Source organism: Lagenorhynchus albirostris, chromosome 19, assembly GCF_949774975.1.
Source record: "Lagenorhynchus albirostris chromosome 19, mLagAlb1.1, whole genome shotgun sequence".
In the NCBI taxonomy this organism is placed as follows: domain Eukaryota; kingdom Metazoa; phylum Chordata; class Mammalia; order Artiodactyla; family Delphinidae; genus Lagenorhynchus; species Lagenorhynchus albirostris.
Window position 1 is genome coordinate 53,101,191 of NC_083113.1, and position 27,664 is coordinate 53,128,854.

The following is a 27,664-nucleotide window of genomic DNA, read 5'->3' on the forward strand; positions in this document are numbered from 1 at the left end:
CAAATACCGTATGCTAACACATCTATGTGGAATTTAAGGAAAAAAATGTCATGAAGAACCTAGGGGTAAAACAGGAATAAAGACACAGACCTACTGGAGAACAGACTTGAGGATATGGGGAGGGGGAAGGGTGAGCTATGACAAAGCGAGAGAGAGGCATGGACATATATACACTAACAAATGTAAGGTAGATAGCTAGTGGGAAGCAGCCGCATAGCACAGGGATATCAGCTCGGTGCTTTGTGACCCCCTGGAGGGGTGGGAGGGAGGGAGACGCAAGAGGGAAGAGATATGGGAACATATGTATATGTATAACTGATTCACTTTGTTATAGAGCAGAAACTAGCACACCATTGTAAAGCAACTATACCCCAATAAAGATGTTAAAAATTAATTAATTAATGACTGATTACAAGGACCAATGCTGTGGAGGAGAAGCACAGGATGCTCAGAGAATACCTAACAGGGAGGTCTACGGTGGTCTGGGAGTCAGGGAAGGCATACTTGAATCACCTTTGGAGCTGAAAGGGGATGGAAAAGGAGACCAGGCTGGGCCAGGGGTCTCCCGGGCACAAGAAACAGCAGGAGTAAAGGTCGCGAGGCAAAAAACGTTTGGATGCCTGAAAAGAGGCAGCAAGAGTGGCGCACAGAGAAGAAAAGGGAGAGCCGTCCTAGCTGAGCCTGGAAAGGTAGGCAGGTTCAGATCATGTTAAGTATTTGGAATTTCTGCCCGAGAGCAACAGGAAGCCATTGAAGACTTCAGGAAGAAAGTGACATGTTCAGAATTACCTTTTCAAACAATCACTTTAGATACAGTATGGGAACAGAGAGTGGCAAAGAGGAAATGTTGGGAGTCCAGTTAAGAGGCTATTGTTTCTTCCAGAAGGCAGAGAGGGATGGCTTGGACTAGAATGGCAGTAGGGGAAATGGAGCTACCTAGGAAATGAAACTGATAGCTCTTGGTGACTGAATTCACAGCTCTTATCAACAGGTAGAAATTGCACAAGAAGGCAGACCTTGGCTCACCATAACAAGGCATTTTCCAACAGCTAGGCCAAAATGGAAGAGGCTGCCCTTCAAGACAGAGCACCCTATTTCCTTTGAAAGTTTTCTAGGAGAAACGGGGTGATCATATGTGAAGGATGTATGTGCTGGTTGAGGAATGAGACTAGGTGACATCTAAGACATCCCAACCTCTAAGACTCTTTCCTTTTTTTTTTTCTGGCCATGCCGCATAGCATGTGGGATCTTAGTTACCCAACCAGGGATCGAACCCATGCCCCCTCCGGTGGAAGCACGGAGTCCTAACCACTGGACTGCCAGGGAAGTCCCTAAGACTCTTTTCTAAAATCAATAGAAATGTCAGGCCACCTGGACAACTCAACGTAAAACACCTAGGAAAGAAATAAATCATGTGTGTTTGTGTATGTATATGTGTTGTCTCATATCTCAGTTTTCCTATCTATTCAAACTGAGTTTCTTCTAGAAAAGTACATGGATAAATGATTGTCAGTACTTTACAGCTTGTCATGCAGATGGTGAAAAAATTGTACTACTTCTCTCTTTCTGGTTCTTTGTATTCAAGTACTGATATAAAGCTTCAACTTATTTGTACATATCAACTTAATTTTAATAAAGATTAGAAACATGTAGAAAACAAACCTATGGTTACCAAAGGGGAAAGAGGGGGAAGGGATAAATTAGGAGTTTGGGATTAACATATACACACTACTATATATAAAATACATAACCAACAAGGACCTACTGTATAGCCCAGAGAACTATACTCAATATTTTGTAATAACCTATAAGGGAAAAGAATCTGAAAAGAATATATATATATATATATATATATATATATATGTGTATATATATATATATATGTATATATATATATACATGAATCACTGTGCTGTACTCCTGAAACTAACACAACATTGTAAATCAACTATACTTCAATAAAAAAATAAAAAAAGAATTTGCCTCACCCATGCGAAGCCTAGCTGTTTTGAGGACAAATCCATACAACCAAGGCACCATTGTCCAACAGGCACCACAGTATATGGCAGTAAAGAAAGAGTTTCAAACACACCATCCTGCCAGTTCCAATCATGACGGGATGCAAACACACAAAGCATGTGGAGAAATGCACAGAGACTCATAAATACGCTGAAAGAATGAAACGACACTGACCAAGAAATGTTACCAACTGCCCTCAAAACCAGTCTTCTCCTCAATGCAAAAGCCTGAGTGAGGCCGACCAGCACCAAGGCCACTGAAATTGGCTCCTGCATCATCATTACTAGGTGGCAGAGCCATCACTATTTCTGAAGCAGCATGTCTTAAAGCAGTGTTGAAAAACATCTACTCAGACGGACTCAAACGGAAGATTTCCCGTCCCAATTAACTCACTTCACACGAACTCCTTCCCAGGCCAACACACAGGCTGGCCTGTGTCATCCCTGTCTTGAACAATACAACATACATAATTATGTTTTCATGCTAGAAGTATGAGGAAGCAGAAGGATTTTCCTGTTCCTTTTCTTGGTTTTGGTGTAACACCCACTGACCTATACCACCTGGGATTCTGTGTAAAGCACAGGTGCAAAAGCGCGCTAGAGCAGAAACATCACCTAGTAACAAAAGGAGGGAAGTCAGAAGGAAAACTACGGGCATCTTATAATTCACCAAGAGGTGAGAGGGAAAACTACAGGCATCTTATAAATTACCAAGAGGTGAGTACCTCAGATGACATCGTGTAGATCTTGGCTTTACCATCTGGTGGCTGTGAGCCTCAGTTTCTGAATCGTAAAATGGGGATACGACTAACTAGTACGAATCCCACAGGAAGAACTAAATGAGATAATGCACATGACGATATACACAGTGTCTGGCACAGTGAAAACACTCATTAAACACTATTATTACTGTTTTTACTATTATTAATAAGACTATTTTATACAAGAATCATAGGGAGTTACACTTCAAAAACCTCTTTATACATCAACCAGGATCAGAGATCAGATTTCTTCAAAAGATATACCAATTCATTAAGTCAAAAGCGAATGGGATTTGCAACAGCTTCCCAAAAAGTCAATACCATAGACATAGCCACACAAGAGTTGGAGAGTGGGGGGGGGTAATAAAACATAGAAGTGCCTCAAGATTTCAAAGACTTTGGAATCACTGCCATGTTTGATAACCAAGACAAGAAAACAATCTGTGACAATCCTACATGGTACTAAAATATACATCAATTTTGGAGAGAAAATTAGGTCAATAATTTGAAGAAGATCCATTATGTTTTTACATCCCAAAGGCAGCCATTGCGTGGTTCCTTTCCCCTTTCTATTAACTGCAAGACCCTTACCAAAGTCTGTTCCACAAACCACCATGTGTACCATATTCTCCAAAGTGAACGTGGTTTTAGGTGGCAATGCAGACAAGTAAACACAGCAATGTAACTATCAGGACACTAAAATGCTACCCATTCACGTTTTAATGCCAAAGGAGCTTGGGATTCCATGAGTTGATCTGACTTCCAACGGTTCATAAACGAGTCTGGATTTCCGGGAAAAGTTTAGATATCAAGGGCTCCCCATAATGTCAAGGCCTGTGATGTCAGTCGGTGAGGCAGGTCCTAACCCCATTCTCCATCAACAAGAGAATTAAACAAGGCTCAAGGCTGCGCCGAGCCTCACTGGCCTCCTTTACTAAGTCTTGCGTAAGAAAGTGATAATGACATCAAGATTTCCAAGGCAACTCTCCAGAGGAGTCTAGGAAGATATCATCTCTGTCTCATGGATGACACACTCAGATTTTAGTGAAGGCAAACAGCCACTTTTAGCATCTCAAGCACTTGTCTCCTTCAAAAGAGTAAAAGAGTCCCTCACTTCTGATCACTTGGTGGAAATGTTAGTGAAAGACTGAGCAGAGGACTTCAAAACTCTCCCCCAACTCCAAGATTCAATAATCCTTTGAATACAAGACTGTATTAGCTTTACTGATAACACAAAGCCGAATGCTGTCAGTGAGTTCTGCTTATGAGAAACCCAAATAACTATTAATTGATCAATAAAGACACAGAAAAGAGACTCAAGACTTAGACACCCTTAGGAAAACTGAAAGATTGAAAATGACTTCAAGCTTCCTACAAAACAGACTGTAGAAATATCTGAGACAATTTCAACTTTCACGTAAATGAAAGACCTGCACAGGTTAATTCTTTCATTAGACTGTTTTCTGAGTCTTGCACTGTGCTAAAGATGGAACAAGTCAGAGGGAATCCCTGCCCTCTCAAAACTTACAACCCAGTGGGAGATTCAGAGAATGAGTTAACACATTACCACCTATGAACATGAGTGCTGTGATGAGAGATGAACAGGGTTCTACAGGACCCCAAAGAAAACCCTTGATGAGTCGGGGAAGTTTTGCCAAGAGCAACATCTCAGCTGAGACCTAAAGGCTGAGCAAGAATTAAGGAAGCAAAATTGTGGCAGGGCTGGTAATGAAGAGCGCCCAGTCACTTGGGAGGGTGTGATTAAAGGACAGCACATGGAACATCAAGAACTGAGAGCAGAGCTCTCTGGATGGAATATCTGCTGTAACTGGAGAACTAGCAGAAGATGAGAAGGGGCCAAATCGCACAGAGCCTATACATCACTTAAAGATACTTCATCCGGAGAGACAGTAGTAAAATGGGGATTTTAGAAAGACCTTTGGGTTTCCCCAGTGGCGCAGTGGTTAAGAATCCGCCTACCAATGCAGGGGACACGGGTTCGAGCACTGATCCGGGAAGATCCCACATGCCGCAAAGCAGCTAAGCCTGTGCGCCACAACTACTGAGCCTGCGTCTAGAGCCTGCAAGCCACAATTACTGAGCCCTCGTGCCACAACTACTGAAGCCTGTGCACCTAGAGCCCACGCACCGCAACGAAGAGTAGCCCCCGCTCACTGCAACTAGAGAAAGCCCGCACACAGCAATGAAGACCCAACGCAGCCAAAAAATAACTAAATAAATTTATCAAAAAAAAAAAACCTTTAAAATAAAAAGAAGAAAGACCTTTGTGAGCGCAGTATGGAGAAAAGTTGAACTAGATGCATAGATATCAGCTGAGAGGTAGCAGAGTGACTGAAACTATGGGAGTTGTCTCCTGAATTAAAGTGGTGAGAGTGAATATGAAGAGAAAAGGACGGGCTCAAGAAATATTCAGGATGCGGCTTCAACAGAACACACATGATGACGGGGCAAAACAAAGGAGGCCATGTTTCTAGCTATGGAACAGGTGGATGGAGGTACTATTGAGGCTAGGAACAACAAAAGGAAAAGCACGTCTTACATAGGTTGAACATAAGTTCAATTTTGGATATACTGAGTTTAAAGAGCCCAAGAGGGTTAGATGGAGATCATCTCCAGAGCTCAGGGGGAAAAAAAAACAGGCAAAGTGTCAGGGACTTGGGCATCACCTATATAGTCACTGTAGCACAATAAGAAAACAGAAGAACCTTCAGTCAACACTATTAAGAAGCTCCAAGTTTAAGGAACAGGCAGCAGGAGATGAGGACATAAAGGCAACTGAGGAGTGGTAGAGCCAGTCAAGGACTACGTCTCAAGAATAAGGGGTGGAGACCCAACAGAAATGACAGCCTGTGAAATACCTCCCCGCATGTGATCCTACGCTGCACGCTGTGTGGAGAGATAAGGAATCACAAGCACGATCCCAACACGTGGCCAGTGTGTCAGTACTCAAGACCTGGGCTGCCCCAAGAAGCTGTCAAACGACAAATGATGTCTTTGGGAGGGACCAATAACCTAAAATACAACCTAGGTGACAGACATGTATTCTGGTGGATGCAGAGCAGACAGATTCACCCATCAATCAGTGAACGGCAAGAATTGATGGTATTGGATAATGTGACACTCCACCCAGGTCCCCTTTTCAGGGTCGATGTGCCCATCCCCTGAATTCTAGGAATATCCATGCTGCTAAAGACTCATAGATGTGCCCCTCAAAGGGAACTGCCCTCCACCACAGGGAGCTGCCCTGCCCAAGAATACATTCCCCCCACCGCCGCCAAGGGGCAGCTTACCAGCAACAGCTGCCTGACTTAGGGATATGAAAGTCCAGTTCCCTGGCCTCAATATGGTACATTTCTGAAGAGCCATCCCAGCTCCCAAGCCTTCCTGAGGATCTGCTGAGACCTCAGCTGTAACCTCGCTGCTGGTCTGCTTCACCATCTGTCCCATCCTGCATTCCTCACTTCCTTACAGGTGTGTCTCCCAAGAGCATCCTTCAGTAATCCCTCTGGATACAATTCTCCAGTTCAGAGCCCAGTTCTAGGCAGACCAACCTAAAACGGATGGTGCGTATCAAACTGGGCCACAACACTGAGGCTTGAGTAGAGAGGCAGAGCTGCCCACGGCAGAGGTGGCTGCAAACTGTAGGGCGGTCTTTGTATGTGTCAGCGTGAGAGGGGCTCTGTCACATGCAGCATTTAACAGAGAAGGGCCACTCTCAATCCAGTTGTCACCCACAACGAAGGACAATGACTTGAATGCTTGAATTCACCTTCAGGGACTTTTGTTACCTAATAAACCTATATAAGATCTGATGGAAGGCAAAATGGAAACTTGAATTTCAAGGACGATCTGAAGTAATCTTCGAAAAGGGCGAGAGGAAACAATAAAGGATGCTCACTCAAGAGAAAGCCGAGGTGGCCGAGGAGCATAGGTTTTGAATATTTTCAATGAGTCGTTCAACAAATATTTATTGAAAGATTATTATGTGCCCAAAAAAACGCCACAACTCGAGACGACAATCACGGAAGAAACAAGACATGGCCCCTGCCCTCACGGAGCTTAGAATCCAGCAGAAAATTCTGGAGTTCGGGAATGGAACCCTTTTCCCCCATCAAAATGGTTCCAGGAAACCTAACACATAGAATCAGATACATGGGATAACTTCTTAGTGGAGATGTGTCTTCTGTAAGTATAACATGACACTTCCTTATCGCTGAGTTAACTCGTGAGAGCGATAAAACCTATTCTGATTAAGAGCAAAGTTTTTAAATGAGGTCTGAGGATGTAACTGTCTTCCGATGACAGCCTCGGCAATTTATTTCCGCATGTGGTTTGCTTGTCCGCAAGAAAATAATCTCTGATTTGCTACGAAAAGCAGCTGCAAGTGGTATCAGATTTGGTTCGGTTTCATAATCTCGCCTTGCCATCTCAGGGTGTCCTTCACTCTAACTGACCCTGAAGTCTGATGTTTGTTTCATGGTTGAACCTTTAACATACAACTGCTCACATTCTTTCTCTCAAATTTAGAAGTCAGGGCAGAAAGACCCAGAACTCTCAATAAACCCCCACCACCACCTTGTATACAATATAAAGAGACAAAGCTTTAGCCATTCAGTTATTGCCACGCACTGATTATTACACCAGGACTAGAACATTCACCACCGCACCACCGGAACCTTGAGTGGTATTTAATGGAGTGAGGTGCATTGTGCTACAAAGTGTGTTTGCTTGTACACTTTCACGTGAGGAGATATGAACAGGCCTAAAAATTTTTAAGAACGTTGCAGACGTACAATGTTGCTAATACAGTGCATGTACTGGAAGTTCAAGTTCTATGTCCAGAGATGGCAAGAAAAGCTGTATTCTGAGGTCTGCTTGCAAAAAACAGTTGAGCCGGCTGCCCCTTTTAACATACTAAAAACTGCCTTGTGTTAAAAATGCGGTATATAAGCATATGTGGGCGTTAGGTTTTTTTCACGATCCCATTCTGAACAGCAGTTTAAAAGACGTTTGTGGCTGCAGCCCCACCATCTAGCATAGTTCTAGGCACGTAGTTACCAAACAATAGATATTTGATTGGTGGATTACTGAACAAAAGTAACTATTTTTAAATAAAATTCAAATCCAGCATTTATATAAGATCCATGGTTTATTAGCAAGAGCCCTTGAGATACAATTTTTAGAACACTAGACTCAAAGACGAGGAAATGAAAATCAAAGAGGAAAATTCCCTGATCACGAATCTGAGAGTAGGGTGGTGGCCCCTCAGCAGGGGAACTCCTGGTGTGGCAGAGTGTGGCCCAGGGCCCCAGTCCCGCATACATGTCCCTCCAGTCTCCACAGTGATGCTTCTGTAAGCCACTGAGAAAGCAATGTGGTGATAGATCGACACTGGGGGGATTCCGGGAGAGACAGGATGACTGGAGTGAACGAAGAATATTTTTTATATTTTACTATTTAACATTTTATTGATAAAAATATCTATGATTATAAACTGCATTAGGTTTTCTATTATCAAACACATGGTTAAGAGAAAGCAGGACATAAAATGACAAACTTATGGCTCTCCCAGGCTTCCCAGGAACCCGATCACAGCTTTATATAGGCCTGGTCAACGGATGGGCATCGCACCGGAGCAACAGGACCTTTGGAGGCATCTGCTTCCACCCAGTGGCTCAGGCTAACTGGGCAATGTCAGAGGGAGACAATTAGCTGGAAGGAGGGACAACAAGGCATGGATCAGGACCAAGAGGAGCTATCCCACAACCCCCATCATTCACTCAACGATCAGAGCAGAGGCTAACTCAAGGCTGGGGTCAATTTCAGACCCAGAGGAGGCCTCCCCAGGGGTCCAACACCACCTCTGCCTGCCATCCCAAGCATGGCTCCAGGGAACAACTCCAAAAGACAAAGAAATGGCAGGATTCTTGGAGCTCTGGGCTTGCCCGTCTTCACACGTACATAAAAACAAGATGATGGGGCTTCCCTTGTGCTGCAGTGGTTTAGAGTCTGCCTGCCGATGCAGAGGACGTGGGTTCGTGCCCCGGTCTGGGAAGATCCTACGTGCCGCGGAGCGGCTGGGCCCGTGAGCCATGGCCGCTGAGCCTGCGCATCCAGAGCCTGTGCTCTGCGACGGGAGAGGCCACAACAGTGAGGGGCCCGCGTACCACAAAAAAAAAAAAAAAACAAAAAAAAACAAGATGATGACAGGTACCAAGAAGTACGGTATTTATGTGAAGAAGTAACAAGACTCAACCAGAAGGAGGAATTTCAAAAATAGAAGAGCTCTCATTTTACAGCAAAAGCCATCAAGGTTCATAAAGACTAAAAGACAGGTCTAGCTTCACAGTGTTACCAACTGGTGGTATGTGGGCGAGTACGCTGACTGTACCAATCAGGGTTCACTCAGAGAAGCTGAACCACTAGGAAATATACATTAAGAGATCTAACAAGGAACTGGCTTATGTAGTTGTGGAACTGGCTAGGAAAGTCTAAAGTCCATAAGGCAGGTCATTAGGAAGGGAAACCTGGAACTCTTCCAGGCTGAAGCTGCTATCCACAGATGGAATTTCTTCTTCTTCAGGTAAGCCTCCGTTCTATTCTTAAGGCTTTTCAACTGACGGAATCAGGTCCACCCAGATTATCTAGAATACTCTCCCTTAAAGTCAACTGATTATGGACCTTAATCACATTTACAAAATAACCTCAGAGCAACACCTACTTTAGTGTTTGACTGAATAACTGACACATAAAACACCATCACATTCATTTACCAATGGCACCCCAGTGATCTCTCCTCTCAGAGACTTGCTAGTACAACAAACCCATTAATGAAGAACTTTATCTCTTGTACTCAATATATCAAGACCTTTTCCTTGATTAAATTTTATTTTGAAAGGTTCTGGGTGACGATATTAAACATGCTCTACTTTTTTTCTCCAGCTAAAATTACTGAAGACATTGGACCCAACTGTCATAGTTCAGCAGGAGAGAGGTTTGTAGAATTCATGGAAAATCACTTCTTCTAAGAATGTAAGTCCAATAGCCCAAAGTGTATATCACAATTTTTTGTTATCCAAGTCATCCAAAGTAGCAGAGCATGTATAGAACTAGGAGAATGGAGATGGCTGATCCATTCTCCCACTTCACCCCTCGATACCACACTCACTCTCTCCTATCAAACTCAAGATTCTTTTTATTTTAATTGAAGACTAGTTGATTTACAATGTTGTATTAGTTTCTGGTGTGCAGCACAGTGATATATTCTTTTTCAGAATCTTTTCCATATAGTTTACCATAAGATATTGTATATAGTTCCCCATGTTATACAGTAGGACCTTGTTGTTTATCTATTTTACGTATAGTAGTGTGTATCTGCTAATCCCAACCTCCGTATTTATCCGTCCCCCACCTTTTCCTTTTGGTAACCATAAGTTTGTTTTCTACGTCTGAGTCTGTTTCTGCTTTGTCAATAAGTTCATTTGTACCACTTTTTTAGATTACATATATAAGCAATATCATATGATATGTCTTCCTCTGTCTGACTTACTTCACTTAGTATGATAATCTCTAGGTCCATCCACATTGCTGCAAATGGCATTATTTCATTCTTTTTTATGGCTGTCACACTCAAGATTCTTGAAAGTGTTAACCATGTAAGATGTCTCTACATCCACATTCCACACACACACACACACACACACACACACACACACCGTCACTCTCACACTGCAATCCAGCCCTCCCACCAGCACACTCTATGGAATATATCCCTTAAGGTTACCAATGACTTATTGGTTATTACGCCCAAAGGACCCTGTTGACCCCTTTCATGAAATGCATTTTTCCACTGCCTTCCATAACAGCAAAGCCTCTTGTTTTTCCTTCTACCTCTCTTGCTATTCCTTGTAAATCTGATCTTCTTTCTCTTCTTCCATCCTGTAAATGTCCACTTTCTCCAGTCCTCCTCCATTGGACCCTCCTCGTGTTTATACCCTGTCCTTTGGCTTTCATTATAATCTAAACACTAATGATTTCCAATCTCTATCTCCATGACTGATAATGCTTTTGAGTCTCAGGCTCACATGACCTACTGCTATGAACATCTATACCTGGATGTCCCACAAACACTCTGAACTCATTGTCCTTTCCACCGTCCCCATGTCCTCCACTCAATGCTTCTTCCTCGGGTCTCTACCTCCATGACTGGTTCCACCATCCACCTAATGGACCAAAACAGAAACCACGAAGTTATCCCACAACTCCTGCCTTTCCCTCAATCCCTACATACTGTCAGTCAAGTCTTACTTGAGCAGGGAAGAGGAGAGTACAGCTGAAAATCATATTTTCCAGCCTCCTTTGCAGCTAGGTGTGACCATATAATTATTCAGGCCAATGAGATGAAAGCAGGATTGCATGGAACTTCCAGCAGCTGTTTATAGAGGATGACTCAAGCCCCTCCCTCCCTCCTGTTTCCTCCAAGCTCTTACACAAAAGATGGCTAGAGCTCCATGGCCACCTTAGATCAAGCAGTGACCTTAAGGGTAGAAGCCACAGCTGAAGATGAAAGAGACAGAAGGAGCCTGATACCCTGAGAAGTTCATGGAGCATCACACTAACCCTGGACTGCCTAACTCCAAGTTTATTTCGTGTAAGAAAATAAACCTTGTTTAAGCCACTGTTACTGTACATTTTCTATTATAAGCAGCCAGACAAAATCCTGACTGGTATACCAAATTATGTCGATTCTTTTTAAATCTTTCAATTCCAACCATTTCTCTCCATCTCTACTACCACTCCTTTGGTTCAAGTCACCAATATCAGTTGTTTCAATTACTGAAAGAGCATATTAACTGGTGACCATACTTGTAGTCTTCCTTCAGACTAAGCCACTGTCCATTTCTGAGTGCCAATCTAAGATTATGTATCAACGGTGTTAAAAATGTTAGCATTCTTCAACCTAGAAATTTCACTTCTCAGAATTTATCCTCAGGAAAATAATAAGATAGGAAGACACATAATTATGTTCATGGAGGTTAATAACAGCAATATTTAAATGGTTTATAAATGGAAAATAATCTAGATGTCCAACAACAGGGGATCAGTTATACACAAAATAGTGCATCTATTCAAGTGAAAATTGGCCTGTCATTAAAAATCCCAATATGGAGTAATATTTTAAGATAGAAGGAAATGCTCATTTTATATATATATATATATATATATATATATATATGTATACATATATAAAAAAGGGTTATAAAACAATATGTACCCTATGTTCCAATTTGATATTTTAATTACATAAATATGTACAGAAAGTAATTTCACTCTTATATTTGTATCTACACCAAGAAAGCTATCATTTTAATTCAGATATCACATTAGTATTTAATAAACATCAAGTGTATGCTAAATGTATAATAATAGTTATCTTAGGTATTATAATTTTTTTCTTTATGCTTGTATTTTTCCAAGATGCAACAATAAATATAAACTGCTTTCAAAAACAGAAAAGATAAATATTCTCAATAAGTCCTGCAAACCTGATCATGCTCATTTCCTAGTTCAAAGTTCTCCACAGTCATCACTTCCTCTGGAAAGCCTTCTCTCATTCCCCCAAGGCTGGTCCTCCCATGGTCTTAGAGAACCCCATCTTGCCCTGTACTAACACTCTTCCCACAGCACGGCAAACTGCCTACTTTCTTAACTATGTCTTGCACTAGACCATAGGTCCAGGGAGCACAATCTCATGTTTCCCTAGTATAGTGCCTGGGATATGTTTGGTGTTCTATTTAAGTGAAATGAGCAAATGAATGATGGTGTTATGAATTCAGCCACATCTACACCTCTCTTCACCATCCAAGAGATGCTGAAAAGGACCCACATCTTTGGAAGCTAAATGTGTCTCCAATACTTAAGATCTTTGCTAATTACCATGCCTGAACCATCCCTTATCAATTGATCAGGCTGCAAGAAGCCATATAAACTCCTTTCAAGGACAGTTTAAGCCCCTGAAGAAATGATCTTATGTGATGAGGAATGACTTCACATAAAAGTCTATACTACTTGAAAACAGCTGATATCTACCCACATGGGATCATTTAAAATAACTTTCAAAAGCTGGGAGAATCATACACCCATTCAATACTCCTCAGGTGCCTACCATGTGCCAAGAAATCGATTCAACTCATCCGATATATTTTCTTTGATGATATTTGCCTCTGCAAATACTGGTACAGAGATTCAAGAAGTTTTATCACTGACCATTTGTTCTGTGACTACACGTTTCACCTCAGGCACGAGTGGTAAGTAGGAGAATATGCCAATGTAACAAGTTGTGTTGATTCTTATGTGATTTTCATCGTTTGTTAATATTTTTAAGCAATCATAGGAAAGAGCTCTCACAAGGCAAGAGAAAGACAAAGATGTTTGAAGACCTTAGAACAAAGCTGGAAACGCACTCAAGTGCCTTCCTTTAATATGAGTAGGGGCCGATCGTGGCATCAAGCACTACTACCTTTCCACCATCTTAACTTGCCTAGCAATGCTGCAAATTACAGATGAAGAAGCTACAGAAAGATTTCTCTCCATACAGATGAATGCAGAGGGCTATGCTCTGGGCCAGATTTAATTTCAGTGAAAATGGTCTCTATTAGAAGAGAATGACATCTGTGATCTACAGAGAGAAGAAAGAAGCACAAGCCCAATTTGAAGGCTGTAAAGGATGGACTGACCTGGGGAGGGCAAACACCAGCCTGGTGGAGATTTAACTGACCTGTATTTTTATTAGCTTTGGTTTTGTTTTTGTTCCTGGTTACGAAGTTCCAAATGTTTTCAGCAGTCAGCCTCAATCCTGTTTTTCCCATAAGCCTGTTATTTTCAGTGCGTGATTTTGCAGGACGCAGGGTGCGTACGTAGCGCTATAGCAGAGACACCAGTGTTCATCACTGCAGCAGCATGGATTTTTTTTTTAACGTCTTTATTGGAGTATTATTGCTTTACAATGGCGTGTTAGTTTCTGCTTTATAACAAAGTGAATCAGTTATACATATGTTCCCATATCTCTCCCCTCTTGCGTCTCCCTCCCTCCCACCCCTCTAGCTGGTCACAAACCACCTAGCTGATCTGCCTGTGCTAGCAGCATCGATTTTTAACTAGAGTAAATTTCTTTCAACAAAACTAAAATCCTATTATTATTGTTATTTATTTTATTTGGAATGAAATGAAAGCAGTATTTTTTAATATATATACCCATTATTATGCATGTATTATATAAACATATACGTATATATTATATACATATGATATAACCACATACGTATTTATTAGATATGGATACATGCATGTATATCAATCCCCCCCCAAAAAAAAACACATGGCACATTTGATCCTTTTAAGATAGAACTTTGGGAAATATAAATCAACAGAATGTTGACAAACATCAGGAACTGACGCTGCTAAGTCCATCTCGATAAATTTCAACTTGGCCACTACTGACCTTCTCTATAGACATACAGCATTCTCTTTGAACATTTTTGCCAACAAAGTGGAGACCTCCTCCATAATGTCAGCTAATCACACAGGAGAGAGTATAAAATACCACCCAACAGCGACAGGGAAAGCCACAGGGTTGAAGCTTAGATGCATTCAATGAACGCATCTTTTAGTGAATAACCGTCTAGCTCTCTGGAAGGCGACTCAGTCAAACTTCCTTTCAGAGAGAACTGAGAGCCACCCCTACACATGGTATTACCACCACGGAGAGACCACAAACCAGAGGAGAAAAGAGAACAGAGAGCAGCGCTCAACACAAGCATAACAAGGTCAGCCAAGGTTCTTTACCTATACTTAAGTCAGTCTTCTGTTCAGTGATTCAGTGAACAAGTATTTGAATGCGCAAGGACACAGAGATGGACAAGACAACTGGGCTCCTTATTCCACTGATTATGTCTTCCTGACATCCAAGCATCTTAGCGAATGTTCACGAGCATCCTGGGGCTACAAACTCTAATGCCTACGGGAGCCAGATTAAGTAATTTACGAGTGAAGCAGAAAGGGTACCTGGTACAAGGGAGCACTGGGACAATTATACACTAGACATCACATGCCCCATCTAAAGGCATTCAAATCCAATTCTCTTATCTACCATCAAGGTGAGGCAAAACACACAGATAGCCTAGACGTGGCTCACAGATTACCATTTTATGACTCTTACGTTTAGCAAAATGAAGACCAGAGCATCTGGATAAGGAATTTCATTTTGCATCTAGATTATCTGATTTTAAAATGCTCAACCCATATTTAAGATCACCTTCCTATAGGTGATGGCTATAACATATCGGACGATGATGAGAACTCTGCTATAAGAGAAATAATCTATCAAGAACCAAAATTTTGGAAACTGAGTTTGATTCCATATTTCTTCATTATGACTGAAGAGTGCCATTACATAACATTACATAAACAAAGTTTTCATTTGTTGGTGTCTTTAAAATTAGCACCTATTCCTTAAAAGATGCTACTCAGGGAAGGTTTACTCTTTCCAATTTCACTGTCTGAAGCACCAAAGAGAAGTTGAAGAATCTCTACAATCCAAATCACATCTTCACCATAAAAGGTCAAGGATAGTGTCAGCAGACACACAGGTGAAATAAATCAATTACAAATGTAATAGTTCTTGCCCACTCAAAATGTGGGTTCTTGGTCAGAGGTAACAAGAAGCCGTTTTATATACCCTTGAGTATAATATTTAATTAAAGTAATATGATAATTGAGAATGGTGTCAGTTTTCCTCTTTTTTTTTTTCTTTAAAGGTCAACCAATGTACTGGATATTCCAAGATTTGTCCTTAAATCAACATCCTATTTTTTACACACACAACAGTTTTACAGTTACAAATATATATGCTAATGGACAGTTAGCACATCTTAATTGTTTTTAAAGCTAAATTTGGTCAACAAATTAAATTCCTCAGTATGTGTTATGTAATGTAGACACAGGCTATAAAAATGTTGACATTGGTTATATATTCGTAATGCAATTTAGCCGTTTTAGTAATGACTGTGCAAATAATCAGCCACAGGAAAACTATTTTACATCTAGTACAATTACCTACTATCACAGAAGTAATTTTTATTATTGTCTTGTTTACTGAACTTCAATAAGAACTCGGTGAGGTGCTAAGATACTTCCAAGGCAGGTGTGAAAACTCCCCTCTTAACAGACTCATCTGGCGACTATAATTACCCATGTTAAGGAGGGCATTGCAGATGATCATTAAACAAGAAATTATCCCCAGAAGGTTCATAAGTTCCAAACTTTAAATGGAGAAATACTGACAGCTCCTAACGTGTCCTCCTAATTCCCTCTTGATGCAACTTTTCACCGGCAAGGTCAGCAGCTCTAAGATGACTCAAGATCAATGGGTAGAAAAATCCATACTCCCAGCGAGATGAGCGTTGCCCCTGAACAATATCTACTTTTGGCCAATGCCCTAATAGTGCTGGTTATACTTTGGGAAGCTCAATCAAACATCCCATTTTACTGTGCTTCAACTTTCTTGGTTTCAGAAATTGCTCCACCATCTTAAAATAGGCAAAAGTGCTTGGATGACCCATTGGGCACAACCTGCCAAAGTTCTTCACCAGGTCTCTACCCAACTTCATCTTCTCTGTCAGCACAGGGATGAGGAAGGCAGTAGGGTAGAAAAGAGGTCAACCTGCATCATTCTTTCAAGGAACCCAGGAACATGTTAGCTGGATGGTTCAACCCCAGCAAATATCATGGGGTTTCAGTCAGTATGTTCACCAGTGCGGTGGTCATCTGAATGCTTGACTGGGGCTGGAGGTTCTGCTTCCAAGGTGGCTCACAAACACAAGCTTGTTAAGCTAGTGCTGGTTGTTGGCAGGAGGTCTCAACTCCTCGCCACATGGACCTCTCCATAGGACTGGAGTGTCCTCTCATGACACCTGAGCCCACTAGTGGTCCATGACTGCGCCTCACCAAATCCAGAATCATCCAAAAGACCCTGGACTCACAGGAAGCTGAGATGCTACCTTGCCTGTTCTCCACTCTTCCTCTCTCACACCCGCCAGCAAATCCACCACCTGAAAAAGCTTCAGCTGTCCAGAAAGCCCAGAGGAAAAAAACCTCACTGTGGGTGAATCACCCCTGTGGTCTCCTACCCAGAAGGCTAATTCCACACCTCGGGGTGCTCATCTCAATTTAACCAAAAGCCTTGAGAACCAGGGCTAGTGTTAATCGATTTAAGCGCAGGGGAGTCCAGGTCCAGGCTGAACTCTGACTTGCTTCTTGGAGGATCAGCAGGCCTTTGGGATGAAGATGGCAGGTCTCTTAGCTTCCTTATCCTGAACCTTCTCTTGGGTCCAACAGCTCTTTCGGGCATTCTCCCCAGGGAAAGGGGATTGCTTCTTGTTTTGTCCACTTGTCGGGAATCCAAAAGCAGTAACTGTTGTATCCAGAGCTAGTAAAACCTAGCTCCCAGAGGCCATGGCTATTTATCCACTGTTTCAAAGATGCCAGACTAATGTCTTCCTTGAGCACTTTTGAGACGCTTTCAAAGTATCCGATGCTGGCCACTAACCTGTGTGGACCTGGAGACAGGTATCCACCGAGGGTGACGTAGAGCGTTGGAAGCTGGGCTCACATCCCATGTCCTCTAGCAACGTGCTACCACCCACCTCCGCCTTCCATGTGCTCTTCCTTCCACCGAAGGCCCTCTACAGCGCCCCCTCTCGCCCCCAGTGAGCACGACACCCGCAAGGACCGCCCCCACGCCCCAGCCCCGAGCCCGTGGCGGGGGCAGCAGGTGGGAGGAGGGGGGAGGTGGCCTGGTGGCCCCGAGGAGCGATTTGGCGGGTGCCTCCCGAACTCCCCACCCGGCCGCCCCCTCCGCGGCCGCCCCCGCAGGACCCCGCCTCGGCCCGGCCGGGCTCCGCTCCGTCGGCCCGCCCCCATCCCCTCCCGCGCCCCCGGCCCAGCCCGGGCCGCGCACCCCCGGCCCCGCACCCCCGCCGGCCGCCGCGCGGCCCCCCGCATTCCTGGCACGTCCGGCGCCGACTTTTACCTGTACTTTCTGCACTCGAGGCGGCTCGTCGGGCGAGAAACACCTCCCCGGGACCGCTACCTCCCCCGCCCCGGCTCCGCCCGGCTTCCTCCTTCCCCTCCAAGGCCGCAAAGTAGATGGAGTAAGAGAGTGTGTGTGCGAGAGAAAGAGAAAGAGGGAGCGGGCGCGGGCGCCGCGGGAGGGCGGGCGGGCGGCGGGCGGGAGGCGCGCCCGGCCCCCGCCGCCCTCCGGCCGCCGCCGCCGCCGCGGGCTCGGCAACTCCGGCTCGCGCCTGGCCCCGGCCCCGGCCCGGTCCCCGCCGCCCGCCGTCCGCCCGCCGCCCGCCGCCCGCGGGCTGGGGCCGGCCCGCGCACCCACGTCCCCGTACCTCGTAAAGGTCCCCAGAAGCCATGCCAGGCTGCGGAACTTGGCTCGCCGGGTGTGCGCGTCTGCTCGCTCGCGCCCTCCGTGCGTGTGCGCGAGGGGGGCAGTGTGCGCGTGTGTGTGTGCGCGCGTGTGTGTGTGAGTGTGTGTGTGGTGTGTTGAGTAAACTGTGTTTTTGCAGAATGACAGGCTTGGGGGCTGCCTATGCGCAGAATCAGAGCGGGCGGCGGCGGGGCTGGCGTAACCGGCAGCGGCGGCGGCGGCGGCGGCACGAGCGCGGGCAGCAGCGACGGCCGCGCAGCGCGCCCGGGAGGCACAGACGCGGCCCGAGCGCTGCGGCCCCCACGACCCGGCGACCCGGCGGCGGTGGCTGCGGCGGGCAACGGCTCGCCCCGGCGCCGCCTGCAGGAAGCCGCCCCGCGCCCGCCGCCGGCCCGGACGCTGCTGCCACTGGGCGAGTCCCCGCCCCCCGGGAGCCCGGCCCGGCCCCCCGGGCGGGGGGGGCGGGGGCGGCTGCCCGGCCGCGCCCCAGGGGACCAGTCCCGGAGCCGGGGAGCGCCCGGGCCCGCCCCGCCGCCCCGGGCCAGCCCCGGAGGCGGCCGGCGGGGCCCCCCGGGGGTGGCGGGCCAGGTACCCGCCGGGCGCACCCGGCCCCGGCTGCGAAGGGGCGGCCGGAGGCAGGTAGAGGGCTTCGGGGCGCGGCGGGGAAGGGGCCGCCGGCAGGCTCGGCAAGCCCGGGGGCCTCCCCTCTCGCCGCCAACCCCCACGAGGGAGTGGGCGCCGCCCGGGGAGACGCGGCCCTCCCCAGCTGCATAGCCCCTCCCTCCAGTCTGGTTAGTGAGATGTGGAGGCCACAGGAGGAGGGACGCAATGGCCCGTCCAGAGGCGCCCGAGAGAGCCAGTACTGCACCCCGGTCAACCCTGGAAAGTCTTTAGAGCCGGGCGTGGCCTTCCCTCAACCACCCCCAGCCCCCATTCATTCACTCATCCATTATTCAACAAACATCTTCCAATGTCTACCCAACTGCACCGTGTCCCTGGTAGGCACGACGGGGACCCTGCCCACAAGGGAGTTTGAATCCAAGTGGAGAGATGAACCACGCGCACGTGAGGCGGATTCAATCGCTCAGCCAAAAGGAGCTCCTACTATGTGATAGGCTCCAGAGCTGGAGGGACTCTGAAATCCAAATGAGTTCTTAAGTTACCTCTTCCTACTTCACTGTGGACAAGTGGTCACCTTTCTGTTTAAAGATGCAGTTGACTGAGGACTTGGGAAGGCAGGCTGTTCTGAAATTGGAAGAAAGGTCTTCCTCATCCTAGCCCAAAAAATGCCCAGTTGGTCTCTTTCTCCAGCTGTGATGTGGACTTAACTCACATCCTCCCTCCGTCTTTTCCTATTTGTGAGACTTTGGACAAGTTACTTTACCCATCTGAGCCTTGCTTTCCCCATCTCTAAATTGGAGATGGTAATACACACCTAAGGTGATGTGAGAATTGAAGAGAGGATCACTGTATACATGAAGTGGCCTAACCCAGCAGAATTCCATAAAGTTATTTGTGTCTGTACGTGAACCCTGAACTGCCCTTATGGAGAGGGAGATGGCAAAGGGGAATTATAACAAGAGGAAGGGTTTAATCCAGACGTTATCAAATTTTTAAAAGTCACCACATTTTTCAATTAAAAAAAATTCCACAAAATCTGGACCACAGGGTTTTCATGTCTGGCTCATTCCAGGACACATGAGTTTGCATATGCTGTTCCCTCTGCCTAGAATGTCCTTCCACACTGAATCCATCTGGAAAACTGTTCCTGCAGCGGCTTGTTTATCTTTGTATCACAAGCATGGCAATGTGATCACTATTCCTATTCCTGGCAGAGTGGGTACACAATGAATGTTTGTAGATTATACCAATACAACAGATTTTATACCAGTTTGTAGTTAAAATCCCATATTACTATGATGGGGGGGAAGGGTGAGGGTGTGGAAATAAATAAGAAAGTTTATTTGGTTTAGAAACTGTGGAGATTGTCATAGCAGTTCTCTTCCCTTTTCATACTGATATTTTCCCCATGGTGATTGTTTTAAATAATAATAATAATAAGCAGCTCTCTATCTGTAGGTCACAAAACAAATTATAATGATCCTTAATTTGTACTTGGGAATAAATGCACCACCATAGCATGAGGATGTAATTTGGAAGTAGAAGACAAGAAAGAAACTGGGTTTGGAAATAATACGCTCAACCAAATTTGAATATATAATCAGTAGTTTTACAAAAACACCAAAAACTTCACTTGTGCTGGCCAAGAACTCCCTGGGGATGTGAGCACAGTTTGAAAAAACCTTCGTCTAGACAACAATTGTTTACGGAGTTCAGAGAAGGAGATATTAACTGCGGATTGGCATGCTCGGGGAGTATTTTATGGAGGAGATAGTGTTGTAATGGACCTCGAAGACTCATAGAAAAGGAGAGACTTTGGAGAAAGAGTTAAGTGTAGATGGTGGGCAGTGCTGCAATGGGATGGACGTTAGAAGACTAGATTGATTCGTGGAAGTCACAGCACATTGGAAAATGAACGTGGCTCTGTTCGTGGAGAGTCTTGAATACCAAGCTAAGAAGCTTGCAATTTAGCTAGTCCGCAGTGGAAAACTGGTTGAAGACTTCTGAAGCCATCAAAAGCATGTGGCAATCAAAAGTTGTGTTAGAAGACAAATTCTAGAAGAAATATGAAAAATGGACTGCAGGGGTTGAGGTTAGAGGCAGGGAGACCAGGTGCAGTGGACCACGGTGATAGAGGTAGAAATGAAGAAGAAAAACTGGATTTACAAGATGTTCTGAAGGAAGGACCCGCTGGCCACAGACTTTCCTTATGGCTACTCCACCTACTTCCATAAAGTATTTGATCCACATCAACAGGACTTGATGACTAACAGGATGTGTGTGTGTGTGTGTGTTTGGAATTGAGGGAGGGGGTGAGCAACTAAGGAAAGAAAGGATACAGAGATGACTAAGGTTTTAAACTGAGTGAGCGCCCCATCTGTCATAACACCATGGTTTTTTTTTTGTTGTTTGTTTTGGTTTTTTGCGGTACGAGGGCCTCTCACTGCTGTGGCCTCTCCCGCTGCGGGGCACAGGCTCCGGACGCGCAGGCTCAGCAGCCATGGCTCACGGGCCCAGCCGCTCCGCAGCATGTGGGATCTTCCCAGACCAGGGCACGAACCCATGTTCCCTGCATCGGCAGGCGGACTCTCAACCACTGCCCCACCAGGGAAGCCCTCCCATAACACCATTTTATTTTGAGCTTGCCCCCAGACCATTGCTGGCTTCTGGAAAAGCTTCCTAAAGGATGAAGAGAAGGTTCTTCACCCTCTGCGGGAAGGTCAGCCCAACCAATGGACAGAGCTGCTCCAGGTTCTTCGGATGACATACAACCATTGTTGCTCATGGAGAATGGAAGTTAACTACTATCTTCCACAAAGTGGGATAGACTCTTCATACTAGTCATAATCAAGGACAGCTGATAGAAACTCAAACTAATTTAAAACAAAGAATTTACTGACTCACGTAGATTAGAAAAAGATGGAATTGCTCTCAGCGTTGGCTGGATTCAAGGTCTCAAAGGATATAAAATGGAGTCTCTCACTCTGCCTCTCCCCCCGATGCTGGACCCTTTCCTGTTGAAGATGGACTTCCTCCAGGCATCTGAGAATATGGCACCTGGCAGCTCACATCATCCCAGCTTAAAGACCTCATAGAGTATTTCGAAATCCCAGGGAAAGGCTCTGCTCGGCTGATGTACATCATATGTTCTTGTCTTGGCCCAATTACTGTAGCCAGTCACTGACAGTGCTCAGCTTACGTCACATGCCCACCTATGGGGCAGGAAGACCGGAATGACTGGTAGTTTTACCAGCACTACCTGCTTGGAATTGACGATGAGCAGAAGCCCAAAGGAACAGGGGAATGGATGCTGGGAAGATAGATATTCACTATATTCTAGAACAAGCCTGGGGCAGAAAGGGAACTTAGAAGCAAGGGCAGTGGCTGCCTAGAACATGGCCTTGCAATAGACCAAGAACAGCCAGTTTAATATCCAAGGACAGATTGTATCCACTGCCCTGACAGAGCCACTGCCACATTAGAAAGCGGCAATCTTCTCCTTCTGATATCACTTGAGACCTGATCTTGACCTCCTGTATAGTGGGATGGTTGAACATTTCTGCTCTAGATTCAGATCGCCTGGGTTCCAATTCCTGCATCATCACCGCTAGGTGTATGCTATGATGCTCTTTACTTAACCTCTCTGTCCTTCCATTTCCAAAAGTATTTGTTATTTATTGCTACACGATAAATTATCCCCAAAACTTAGTGGCTTAAAACAAAAGGTATTTCTTAGCTCACAGTTTCTGTAGGTTACGGATTCAGAAGCAGCTTAGCTGAGCCCACGCTCAAGGAGAGAATTAGCTTCCACCTTCTAAAGGGAGGACCATCAGAGAATTTGTGGACATATTTTAAAACCACCACACTACATCTGTAAATTGAGGTGATAGCTAACCCATAAGAGTTTTTGGAGAATTAGATAAGATAATCCATGCAAGGCACCTGCCACTAATAACGGCTGAATAATGGTATCTGTTATAATTAATATTACAACTACTACTACCAGTTTCAAACTAGTATGTGTCACTAATATGTTTGAATGTTCAAGATTCCTGTAGAAAGGCATTAAATCAAAACTGAGTATTGTTTTCAAGCCAGATAGAAACCCTTGTTACTAACTAAACTTTATTTTTAATTTTAAAACATTTTACTTCAATGGTAATGATAATAACGATAGTAATTGAAGTAAAGTCATACTTATTCAGTGTCTACAGCACGTTAGTTATTATTCTCACTGAACAAAACTAATAATGCCCTGCCCTCAAGGAGCTTAACAGTACAGTGGAGGAGACAGTGAAGAAAACAAGAAAACAACATACATATGTAATATTATTTCCCGGACTGATAACCACAAAGAAAAATGAAGCCAGGTAAAGAGACAGAAAGGAACTGACACGGGTGTATGCTTGGAAGAGCATACTGGTTTAGATAAGGTGGTTAGCTAAGACCTCACTAAGGTGATGACGTTTGAGCTGAAACCCAAAAGAAAGTGAACGAGAACACAAAGCAAATCAGAGGACAGAGGATGTCAGAGAAAACAGCAAAGGCAAAGCCCTGGGGCTGAAGAAGCTTGGTATGTTCAAGGTCCAGCCATTAAGCACGGTGGCTGAAGCTGAGTGAGCCAGAACACAGGTAGAGGTCAGGCCGGGAGCTAACCGAGGACCAGATGATAGATAGATAGATAGATAGATAGATAGATAGATAGATAGATAGATAGGACCTGGTAGGCCATGTAAAGAATTGAGATTCCACTCTCAGTGATGTGGGAGGTCATTGGGGAAGCTGTGAACAAGGGGATGATGTGGTTGGATCACTTGGCTCCCGGGCAGAGACTGGAATGAAGAGAAACAACAGGGCTGCTGGACACCATGCCGGAAGTGCAGGTATAAGATCCTCGTGGTGTGGACTAAGCGGGAAAGTGTCAAAGAGAAGTGGTTGGATGCGAGGTGTAGAGGGGGATAAGTGGGCTATGAGGAACTTAGAAGAATCCTAAATTTTTGGTCTGAGTGTCTGGGAGAATGAAGGTGCCATTTACTAAGACGTGGAAAACTGGGGAGAAATGTGATTGGTAGGTATTTGTATTTGTATTAGGCCTGGGTGTGGGGAAATCAATAGTTCAGTTTTAGAACATGCTAATTGTGCGATATGTTTAGACATCCAAGTGGACATGAGTGGGGATTCAATAATGTGAATCAGAGGGGCTTCCCTGGTGGCGCAGTGGTTGAGAGTCCGCCTGCCGACGCAGGGGACGCGGGTTCATGCCCCGGTCCGGGAAGATCACACGTGCTGCGGAGCGGCTGGGCCTGTGAGCCATGGCCACTGAGCCTGTGCATCCGGAGCCTGTGCTCCGCAACGGGAGAGGCCACAACAATGAGAGGCCCACGTACCACAAAAAAATAATACTAATAATAATGTGAATCAGAAACTGAGGCTAGATATGGTGGCAGTGGTCAGCACACAAATGGTAAGGGCTGGGCACAGACCTGGAAGGAAAGAGGGCCTAGGACGGAGCCCTAGAGCAGTTTAGCATTTAGAGGTCAGGAAAAGGGTGAGGAACCAGCAAAGGAGTCTGAGAAGGGGTGATTGAAATAGGAGGGAATCAAGAGAGTGTTGTGTCCCAAAGCCAAGTGAGAGACAGAGGACAGATCATTAAATGTCTGTGGGAGGCTGGGTGAGAAGAGGACCGATCATAGCATCTGGCAACGTGGAGATCTTTGGTGGCCCTGACAGGACCCGTTTTGGTGGAGCAGGAAAGTTGAAAGTTAGACTGAAGTGAGTTCAAGAGACTTAGGCAGAGAGGAAGTACAGATGGTGAGCACAGGTTACTCATTCAAGGCCTTTTGCTATAAACAGCAGAGAAGTGGGTCAGTAGATGGAGGGGGGCATCAGATGCAGGAAGGGTTTTTAATACAGACGATATGATAACATGTCTGTAGAATGATAGGAATGACACAGTAATGAGGAGGAAATGGTTATGCAGTAAAGAGAAGAATTGCAGGAACAGGGTCCTTGAAAAGGCCAATGGAGAAGGGATGCAAAAGGCCAAAGTGGAGGGGCTAGACTTAGGAGCACAGAGTCCATCTGTACTGGATTGAATAGTGTCCCCCTAAAATTTGTGTCCACCCAGAACCCCAGAACATGACCTTATTTGCAGGTGTAATTAGTTAAGATGAGGTCATACATGATTCAGGTTGGCCCTAAACCAATAACTAGTGTCCTTAAAATAGAGACAGAGACCAATAGGGAGAATGCCATGTGACAATGGAAACAATGATGGGAGAAATGTGTCTCAAAGTCAAGGAATGCCAAGGACTGCCAGCAAGCACCAGAGGCTAGGAAGGAAGAATTCTTCCCCAGAGCCATTGCAGTGAGTGTGGTCCAGCTGACACCTTGATTTCAGAATTCTAGCCCCCAGTACTGCGAGAGAATACATTTTTGTTGCTTTCAGCCATCAGGTTTGTGGTAAGTTGTTATGGCAGCCACAGGAAACTAATACATCATTCTCTGGAAGAATAAAGCAGGCCAAGTGCGTGGCTGCATATGAAGTCACTGGCAGGTTTGGAGCTCTCTTCTATTACAGTAAGTCCCCTACATACGGACCTTCAAGTTGCGAACTTTCAAAGATGCGAACGTGTTTTCACATGTCCAATCACACAAGGCATTAGTGAAATTGCAGCTTCCCTCTATCTCCTATTGCTGACAATCCTTCAGCTCTACCATCTCCCACCTCCTCTCCCTCCTCCAGTCAGTAACTCTTCTTGCCTGTTCCCTCAATGCCAGTCCCTGTATGCCAGCTGTCGTACTGTACTACCGTACTTTTCAAGGTACTGTACTGTAAGATTAAAAATGTTGTCTTTATTTTTTGTGTTTGTTTTTTATGTATTATTTGTGCAAAAAGTATTATAAACCTATTACAGCACAGTACTAATAGCCGATTGTGTTAGTTGGGCACCTAGGCTAACTTTGTTGGACTTACAAACACGCTCTCAGAATGAAACTTGTTCATATGTAAGGGACTTACTGTATTTCTATATTCCCCATGAAATGAGCCACGAAATCATCAGATGAAAGTGAGGGGTATCAGATAGGGAAATGTGATTTGCCTGGAACAATACTTCTTTAATCTGTTGTCCCCCCAGTATTATTAAGAACACCCCCTTTCACTCCTCAGGCTATCTAGATTTAGACCAAACCAGTATTGTTTTTCTAGTGTTAGATGGTTGAAGACAGATTTTAAAATATGAAAAGTTGACTTGGGGAGAAGAGAGGACTGACTAGGAAAATAGGCGTTGCTGGGAGGTACGGAGGGCCCACTGGATATCTGTGATCAGAAGTTAATTAGACCAGTCAGACCAGTCAGCAAGGTTGTCCTTTATCCAATAACTTTCCATTGTTCAGGGCAAGCTGGGCATTGCGTTTAAGCAAGGGTGGGGTTTGCCATGTGAGTTCAATGGAAGGAGAGACAGGAAATGGAGTTAAGAGTATATGTAAGGAAGTGATTGTAATGAAAGGATGATGGTGACCGAACCTAAGCTAGATAAGGAGGCATGTGACAACGTGGGGGCCGTGTAGAGATGATACAAACAAAATTGTTGGTCAGTGAATTGGTACAAAGATTGTTCGAGTGAGGACTGTTGCAAGTAACAAGAGCTCTTGAAATGGTGCAGTCAGTGATGGCAGTGACTGCTCACCTCGAGCTGCATGGTTTTGTTTCAGTTTTTTTTTTTTTTTGGTCACACCACCCAACTCGTGGGATCTTAGTTCCCCGACCGCGGATTGAACCCGTACCCCCGTGCAGTGGAAACACAGAGTCCTAACCACTGGACCGCCAGGGAAGTCCCCACATGCTTTCCACATATGACCATCTTTTGTTTCCACCGCCTCTTTCTTGTTTCCTCTACTCACACGGTAAGGACCTACTGTTGTCCCAGCAGGACAGAGGCAGGATCCATGTTCAGAACCTTGAAGACTTTAAGAACAGAGGGTGAATCCGAGGTAAGAACTGAGGGTTGGAAAAGATCACAGATATTGGGGCTGGAAGAGGGGCTGAGAAAAGAGAGAAGGAGAAGGAAAAGGAAGGACTTTCCAGAAACCCAACCGAGATAGTCTTTGAATGACCTTAACTGAAAGGAAAAGTAAAGAAATGTGTTGAGCTGTTTACAGACTCAGGTGATTTTCAGTGGAGTGAATCTGCCTTTTCTTCTACACATTGTATGCAGAACTGAATTATTATAAGCATATTGTACCATTTTATCATTTCAACAAGAGAAAAACAATTGGCCCTATTTTACAGATATAAGAAATAAAGGTCATAACCCTGGAGATATGCTCCAGAAAGGGAAGGTAGACCTTCTGTTGCCTGAAGTAGGCCCAGATTCCCTGTGGGCTATGTGCACAGGAAAAAGTTATTTCTTGCAGAGCCCACCGGGGAGAAAGAAAACCCAAGTGTTTGGCTTTAAGCCTTAACTAAGAAATTGGTCCTGTGGTTTTGAAATCTTGGAGTAGGAAATGGGTGAATATTGGGAAGCAAAAAGTATCAGTTTTTTAGTTGTGTGTCTGTGTGCGTGTGTGTGTGTGTGTGTGTGTGTGTGTGTTGTAAGAAGAAGGAACGTGCACTTAGATTTATTGGCCCAACACTGCTTTGTCTAAGAAGATCAAAATGCAATGTTTTTTGTACATAGTATATCAGTGACATGACTGTGAAGCAGATATGTCTATCAGTGTAGCTTCAAGTGACTAAACTCTATCAG

The 27,664-nt window shown here is 44.9% G+C and overlaps 1 protein-coding gene across 1 annotated transcript in view; it reads right to left on the bottom strand.

The window, feature by feature from the left end:
• CDYL2 (chromodomain Y like 2) overlaps positions 1–18,353 on the bottom strand; it is a 182,393-nt gene extending 164,040 nt beyond the window's left edge. Inside the window, exon 1 of the mRNA XM_060130786.1 lies at positions 18,256–18,353. Within this exon, the coding sequence (XP_059986769.1) occupies positions 18,256–18,279 (24 nt within the window). The 5' untranslated portion in view covers positions 18,280–18,353. The remainder of the gene's footprint in view (positions 1–18,255) is intronic.
• Between the last annotated feature and the right edge of the window lie 9,311 nt (positions 18,354–27,664).